The sequence below is a fragment of the Miscanthus floridulus genome, unplaced genomic scaffold (genome assembly GCF_019320115.1).
Source record: "Miscanthus floridulus cultivar M001 unplaced genomic scaffold, ASM1932011v1 fs_191_1_2, whole genome shotgun sequence".
In the NCBI taxonomy this organism is placed as follows: domain Eukaryota; kingdom Viridiplantae; phylum Streptophyta; class Magnoliopsida; order Poales; family Poaceae; genus Miscanthus; species Miscanthus floridulus.
In genome coordinates, this window is record NW_027096359.1 from 25,880 (window position 1) to 34,143 (window position 8,264).

General features: G+C 51.3%; 1 protein-coding gene across 1 annotated transcript; it reads right to left on the bottom strand.

Annotated features, from left to right (window-relative positions):
* Positions 1 to 5,630: 5,630 nt before the first annotated feature.
* Positions 5,631 to 7,360, bottom strand: LOC136530754 (lecithin-cholesterol acyltransferase-like 1). Its single transcript, XM_066523480.1, has 2 exons — positions 6,802 to 7,360; positions 5,631 to 6,687 (listed from the first exon to the last, which is right to left on the bottom strand). The coding sequence occupies exons 1-2, from the start codon at positions 7,245 to 7,247 to the stop codon at positions 5,769 to 5,771; spliced, it is 1,365 nt and encodes a 454-aa protein (XP_066379577.1). The 5' UTR covers positions 7,248 to 7,360; the 3' UTR covers positions 5,631 to 5,768.
* Between the last annotated feature and the right edge of the window lie 904 nt (positions 7,361 to 8,264).

Consider the following 8,264-nt stretch of genomic DNA (forward strand, 5'->3'; position numbering starts at 1 on the left):
GCCAGGCCATCGATAGCCAGGCTGAGAGCGCTCCCACCCGCACTGCGCCAGCCAGCCTCCTGGGAAACGCCAGATTTTCTCGCATCACGGGAGCCTGGCTGGAGGGTGGGTTTTGCACCATCGGAGCCTGGCCCGAACCCTAGCACAGGTATCAAATAGGCGGCCCCTGCATCTGGAGAGCCTGGTTCACTGATATACTAAGAAACCAAACACGCCCAAAATCGCATGTTGCAATCAAGGCTGCTCCCCTCCGTCTCCGTGTCCGAGCCCCTCGATCTGCCGCCCGCCACGTCGAGGCCTCCTCTTCGCCGGCTACTCCTTGACCCCACGGAGGCGGCGCTCGGCGGTGGCCCTCTGTCAGGGTGGACACATCCACACCCATGGCCAACCGCGGCGCTGTAGACGGCAAGCTCACCATCGCGGAGACCTTCTCCAGCCTTAGGGAGCAAGGTGAGGTGTGTGCCACGTGCGCTTGAGCCCTCATGGCGTCCCTGCTGCTGAACACCCATGGCGCGCGGCGCGCGCTCTCCGCCGGCGCCGCCGCTGTCGCCACTACTTGTTGATTACAATATCACAAGTTCCATGTGGAGTGTGAGAACAGTTCACTTTACCTTCACCAGTAGTATGCCCGTGCTAACACTACGGTAAATAAGAAACAAGATAAAATTTGAAAAAAAATAAAAACAAATAATTAGATTCATTAAAATTCACGTCTACAATTCTTGCCCGACGCAATCTGAACCTATTTGTGGTTTCACCTCTGCAATTCTCGGCCGATGCAATCTGAACTCAGTGTTCCAATAAGACAACATTTTTGTACAAGATGTACTGAAATTCTCTTCGCGTTGATGCAAGGTACGAACAATATGTCCTACATTTAATTTATCAGCTTCCGTCGAGCTGCCCATGGGAGAGGAGCCACGGCCGCGGAGCTACAGCGAGACCATACTACATCCGCGGTGATCTCCTTCTTCCCCCTCCCTCCCGCCGCCGTCATGACCATCATCGCCCCCCGCCCCGACTTGGCCCAACCATCTCCTCCGTCGCCAGAACCCTAACGCTGCCCTCCTGTCGTCCCCACCGTCTGCCCGACTTGCCTCCCCAAAGCCCCCGTGGCCGCGAAGCTCCGGCGAGACCCTATCGCTCTCGCAGTGGCCTCCTCCTTCCCCTCCCCCTCTCTCCCGCCGCCACCATGGCCATCGTTGCCCCTCGCCACGACCTAGCCCGACCGCCTCGTCCGTCGCTAGAACCCTAACACCGTCCTCCCGTCGTCCCCACCGCCTAGCCGGCCTGCCTCCCCTGAGCCCCTTCTAACCCACCAGAGTTGGGGAAGAAGAGTGGGGCGCGGCCGCCAAAACCCTAGCCGCCACAATCTTCTTCGTTGGCGCGGGCGCGGTTGGGCACGAACGAGTTGGAGCGCAGGCGCGGGAGCGTTGTGGGGCGCAGTGTGAGCATCGTGTGGGCACGGGTGAGGGCGTCGCGCGGTCGCGACGGAGCGCGACCATCGTGTAGTAACTTTTCTGTAATTCAAGTTTGCACATGAATCCCAAATGCTAAAAGTGTTAAAGTCTCGACGTGGACAAATTGCATCAAGCACATCAATTGCAATGATCTACACGGAAGGGTCTCATCTTTCTTCATGAGCTCCAACTCCATAGAGGAACCATTAGTTTCATGCAATCATCGCTGGAGTCAACAAGCAATAACCATTGAACTCATAATAGATCTCAACCAAAAAAATTGACCTACATTTACAAGTTTTTCTGCATATAGAGCCCAATCTATCTCATTGCTGGCCATAGAGCGAAAACATGAGGACACCTGATATTTACATTGAATGGAGACAATTTTTTCTTTTTACTGGCCACATAATTCACAAGTACAATGCTGCTCGAGTTGTTAGCTCTTGTCGACAAACAATTATTTATAACTATGCTTCCTGATCATGCATAGATGGCTTGTAAAAGAGCTTCTAGAAAATTTTTACCTGTTTCAAGTGAGATAAATCTTAATGCCTCAAAGATGTGTGTTCCATCAATTGATCCACCAAAGATGTGTGTTCCATCAGGACTATAGAAGATTGCTTGTAGAAACATGTGTTATAGAGCATAAATTGATCAAGCTACATATATGGAGAGGCACTCACTAACCTTGTCAAAGAAAGAGACTACTACTTTGCTGCCAGCTTGAATGCAGCGGTGACATGGAAAGGATGAATTGTTAAAAATAGCATTATACCCAGATTTATCATGGATTCAAATTCAAATACAAAATCTCTATTAGCAACAATTTTGATTTAGCAATATGACTCTAATTCTTACATATCTTGCGACTTGCACCTTTCAAATTAACGAAATTCAATATTCTATATGCTTCACAAAATAATCAACAAAAGTCACTATTTAACTATAAGAGAATATTAGAGATTGTTACTATTTATTATTATTGTATTACGTACTATCGTAATGATATAGGGTAGATTTTAAGTACAGGGGAAAAGAGAAAAAATCTTACCGCTCTAGGAGGCGATGCAGATCGGGTCAGACATGATGTAGATAATAAAGAGAACCACTTATATAACGATGTTTTCTTGTTTATGGTCCTCCCTTTGAAAAGAAAATTCATAAATGTACACACAACCCTAGGAAAACAAAAGGAGTTATCACTTAAACACTCTGACACATTTGTTAGCTTCTCTCATCAGTCATCACTGAAACTATTGTAGATTACATCTGAATGAAGCTAAACACTCAACACATTTAGCTACAGTGATGCCAACCAGCCATGAACTTATGGGGATGGGGGGTTAGACCTGTGGCCTTCAGCGAATTAAGTTTGTTGAGCCTATTCTCATAGTATTGCTGCAACATGAAACACTTTCGTCCAATAAGAGTAAGGGACTGAATTCCGTGAACCCAGGGACGAAGGCAGCAGTGGAGCGGGTGGGGCTCAAGCCCCCTACTGCTGCTGTGTCCATGGCGCCCCCCTGAGCCTCCCCTAGAAGTTTCAGTCATGGAAGCCATGGAAGCTTTGCTAGTCTAGCTCTCTATTCAGTCTAGCCCCTCCTAAATATTTTTCTGGATCCGTCACTGCGTGAACCTGCTATACAGGAATAGAAAGATGCAACATGAGTTATTTCCATGTCATCGTCGTCAGTAGCACATGCCTTCCGAAGGATTTTTTTTCATGAAGATGTGCCGAGGTGGCTGCAAACGCTGCTGCCTACAACAATAGGAGGCACACATTATTTTAGAGTTTTGGCACAATCTCTACAACTAACGGATCAAACAATACTTTATAGATTTGTTGCATATAGTACTAAGTTGCCATACAATTTCCACTTTTCCTCCTGATCAAATAAATCATTGATTTCAAGAAACTCCTCATCAACACCCTGGCTGTGGTAACTATCAAACCTGACACAGAATGTGCCACACAGGTCCCTTCAGAAGAATTTGTTTCCCCACTAAATGGCAAATTGGTTAGATTAGACTGTGGAAATTGACTATTCAGCTTAGTACGTACTTTACAAAATATGCTTTCTTGAACTATACAATAAAAATTACCAACCGGAGCACCGTGACATTGATGGAAATCCCCAATGCCAGGGTAGGTGACTTGCCAACACGATGATGAGGCCGAATTGCTGGTCGCCGCGGGCGGCAGCATTCAGTAGCACATCGGCGACGATCCTCATGCCGTGGCGCAGGACGACCTCAGCACCGACGCACCAACCATGTCCTCCTTGGCCCGCCATGATCAGGAGTACCTCCATCTCCTCGTTCGTGATGGACAACGGGATCAGGACCTAGGTACGTGCAATAATGAAGTCCATGGAAGAGGAGGGTTACTGACAAACTTCAGACAGATTCACCCACATGTTTCTGAGGAGATCGTTGTTTCCAAGATCAGGACAGAGAAGCACTAAGCCGGGGCTGAGCTCGCCCCTCACCACCGCCTTGGACGACCTCGCCGCGGCTGAGGCCTCGCCCACGCCAGCATCGGCGCGCGGGGGCAGGGGCCCGTCAGATGTGGCCGGGCTCGGCGTGGGTATCTGTTTGTATGCGGAGAGAGACTTTTTATCAGGGAGGGATGTTTCGATGATGCCATGTGCAGGATAATCTTTCGTTGCCTGTCTTTTTTCTTTCTATTATAACGACAATTCTGGAAATTGCCTTGATTGACTTGATGACTTCCGTTGGTTTCATATTTCGCCGGAGTCACGGAGCCCTCCTTAATCGCTCCCATTTGCCTTGTTTGACTCCATCGGTTTCCAATTTTACCGTAGCCGAACAGTCGATGTTGCGGGGATCTTGCGCGTGGCCGAGGTCCTGGCGTAGGATGTCGTGGGTGTGGGAGGTGCGTTGAAGCCTAGATTGGTCGGGCCGCAGGATCGCGGTGAAACCTCCTCAGAACAGATCTGGATAGTTTGGTTTTTATAGAGGCTGGATAGTTGGTTTTTATAGAGGGGTTTTTCTAGGTGCACAGTCTGGTGTGGATGGTGGAAACATCATCTCTGTGAGAGACAAATTTCTGGGTGGACTAAGCGTAATTCGGATTGGTCCATTATAGTAGAGATGGTTTTCTGGGACCACAAATTTCGCTGAGCTTTACATACTCCCTGTTAAAGTGCCTTTTGGTTTTCTATGTTAAGTTTTCTATAGTGATTTGCAATAAGGTGTTATTCAAAATTTCTAGTGCTAGCTATATGTACGAGGATTCAGATGGAAAGTAATTGTAACCAGTCGTAGTTGCACTTTAGCATTTGGACACAAGAAATGCAGAGTTCTTCCGTTCATTTTGGTGAAGCTAAAATCTTTACAGCAGGATAAATTATGTACATTTATAAATATTGCTAACTGGAAGGCTAGTCAAGATGCTAAGTTCATCATTGCTGATTTGTTAATTTCTTTTTCTAACTTCTCTCATAATTCATAGACAACTTTTTAATTTGAATCTTATTTTCCTTGGTCAACCAGATTTGCTAGAGTTGGATCTATAGTATTGGCAATTCATGATGCAAGTGACGTTTCCCTGGAAGTAGGGAAGATTGAAAAGTGCCTTTGTCTAGAGTTTGTCATTTTTATCTTTGTTTCAGTAAGTTTCACTCATGTAGCTGTTTATGTAGTTAAATTGTTAAATTAAGTGATTGTTAAGAAGATCCCTGAAGATAAAATATAACCATTTGTTTCCATCAAGAATTGTTGAGTCCACTCTACTTTATTAGTTCGCCATTATTTCACTTCACATAAACCTAGTAATGTCAAGTATTTACTGTTTTTCCACTTTGTATTTGCAAATTACCTAGTAGTGTCAATTAAAAAAGTTTGACTTCGCGAAAAATGAGAATGACACTTATTTTGGAGCGGAGGAGGTACTCTCCAAGTCCTTGGATTTGTGGAAGAACTGAACAGGGCCTTTAACGGGTACTTTTCCTCTCTTTTCCGTCTCCAACGAGATGGCTTGTCGACGTGAACAACAAGCATGCATCCTCAGCTATAGCAAATCCCAATCCTCCCGGAAAAAAACAAATATTCTTTTCCAAATAAAAAAAATCTAGCAGCCAGCTCTCAATGATTAATAAGGTGAAAAAAAGCATTGCTAGTTTCTACCAAAGCAAAACATCTCTGAGGGCGTGTTCGAATATTCATTTCATGTACTTACCTCAATTCACATGTTTCGCAGTGGATTCGAGTGAAAAACTAATTTTCACTTTAATCCACTCCATCACATATAGATGGAGATGAACACATATGTGTGCACAAGGTCTAAGAGGACTCATGATAGCTCGTGGCGTTGAAGTTGATAGAATCGACGATCCTGATGATCTGCTCCAGCGCGCTCTTGTCGTTGAGCATGCCGGAGTGCGACACCTTGGGCAGCTCCACCACCTCGACGACCTGCGCGGGCGAGTCAGACCACGCCTTGATCGGGCCCACGAGGCTGGCCAGGTTCACCGTCCCGTCCCCGTCGCCGTAGACCACCTCCTCGGGGTCCTCGTCGAAGCCGCCGTCGCCGTACACGAGGCTCTCCACCGTGTCGACGCCGGTGCCCACCAGGCACGTCAGCGGCACGCCGGGCTCCGGCAGGGCTTCGACGAGCGGGCGTATCCGCGCGCGGTACGGCTCCACGCCTACCTCGAAGCCGATGTCCCGGAGGAACTGCGTCATGTTCTTGGCGGAGTAGGAGCGGTTGTGGCTCCGCGACACCACCAGCGTGGTGTTGCCGAACACCTTGGGCGTCGGCAGCAGCCACAGGTTGCTCTCGGCGGTCCGCTGCTCGTCGCGGATGAGGGACGCGTCGACGAAGGGCACCCCGAGCGTGTTGCCGGAGGCGAAGGTGAGCATCTCCTGCACGGACCCGCCCCAGGGCGTGGAGAGCGTGACGAGGCGCTGCACGTGCGCCGCGCGCCACGGCGGCGGGCTGCGCGCCAGCAGCTGCAGCGCGAACAGGCCGCCCAGGCTGTGCGCCATCAGGATCGCGGGCCGCCCGCCGTTGGCCGCGCACGCCGACTCCACCAGCAGCCTGAGCCGCTGCAGGTACGCGCTGCCCACCTGCGACGGGTGCCCCGGCCCGGCCAGCCCGTACCGGAAGTCGTACGGCGCGCCGAACAGGTCGCGGCCCTCCTCGTAGCCGGCCTTCTCCTCCAGCGTGCTGGCCAGAGTGTTCATGTACCCCGTCAGGAGCCTGCATAGCACGCGTCAAAGTGTTCGTCACGTCAGGTCACGTCACCAACACTTGCAGCTGGTCACCATACTAAACTGCCCGAACGGAAAATGCTTATCGGAGGAGTACTCCTACTTGAGGTTGGGGTCGAGGTAACGGAGGGTGGAGGTGGAGCCGAAGTCGTTGACCCTGGTCTCGACGCCGGGCGCGTCGCGGTAGTCGTCGGCGTCGGCGTCGTAGGAGAGCGTCATCCGCTCGGCGAAGCACCTGGTGAGCGGCGCGACCAGCACGGAGGGGTCGAACCAGAGGCGGAACCAGCCGCCGCGGCCGCGCACGAGTGGCCACACCCGGCACACCAGGCTGGACGGCTTGTAGTCCTCCGTCAGCCGCGCCTCCAGCTGGTTGCCGCCCGCGCCCGGGATCAGCACCACCGGGTGCCGCTGCTGCTCCGCCACAGCGCCAGTCGTCCCGGCGCCCGCCCTCGCCACCGCCGACACGCACAAGGACGAGCCCAGCGACAGCATAACCACCATCGTCGTTGCCACTGCTGGCACGCGGGCCAGCGAAAGGCGCCTCCCCATTTGTCTCCTTGTTGCTTTTGGATCAGGTGGTCACTGCTACTTGTAACTCGTTGTGTGGTGACGACGGTGCTCTCGGAGCCTACTGACTGGCGACGCTACTTGGATCCTTTGGAGCCGCTGAAGAAGGCCATACGAGGGAGCGGTGACGGGAGTGGTTACGTCGTCCTTGCAGCAGTGGGTAGGCACGCACGCATCTAACCAGAGCATGCACGTCGGAATCGAGCTCGCGTCAGAGTAATTATACCGTGGTTATTTATGTGAGGACAGCGACTAATTCAATGCCCCTGTACCGTCACCTGTACGCGGTGCGTGTAGACTTGGAGGGCCCTGCTGTCGCCGGGTCTAGGGCGAGAGGCTGTCGCCTGTCGATCACGCGATCCCGGCGGTTGGGAAGCGTGTACCGGAGCACGTACCGGCTGCCTTTGCTCGCCGGACACGATCGGAGCGGCGGACGCGTACCGCGTACGTACGTGTGCTTTGCATAATTGCACCAATCATCGTCGCACGGATGACGGATCCAGCGGCTGAAATCATCTGGCTCGGTCGGATCTAGCGGGACGACGAGGAGATGCAGCCACAGCCATGCAGGTGCCCGCCGTGCACCGTACCCGTGACTCCCGCAGGTCGCTGCAGCTGATGGGGCATGGCAGCTGCCTTCAGGCTGCGCCATTATTGGGGGAAAGGAAAGAATGCTGCTACGCAAACCGCTTGGATACCGACGACGAGGACAGCGACATGGGAAGGCCTTGGGCTTGCTCTTTTTGAATCCATGCGCTTCGGATCCAGGCATTGTCGGACTGGGCCGCTACGGCTAACCTCTGTGCTGGGCTGCTGGATATGGGCCTCATCTGCTAGGCTTCCGAAGGGCTTACACAAAATCTGTACAAAGTTTGGAATATTTCTCCTTCTTTTTCTTCGTTTCAAGAAAATGTTTGTTCTAGCATTTATTTGTTCGTTTCTTTCTTGTTTGAAGAAAATGTACCCGTGACTCAGGAATGAACGTCTTTTGGTCTGGCC

Coding starts and splice junctions, on each gene's coding strand:
- LOC136530754 (XM_066523480.1), bottom strand. CDS start 7,247: ATGGGGAGGCGCCTTTCGCTGGCCCGCGTGCCAGCAGTGGCAACGACG. Junction 6,688..6,801: donor TACCTCGACCCCAACCTCAA/GTAGGAGTACTC, acceptor CGTGCTATGCAG/GCTCCTGACGGGGTACATGA.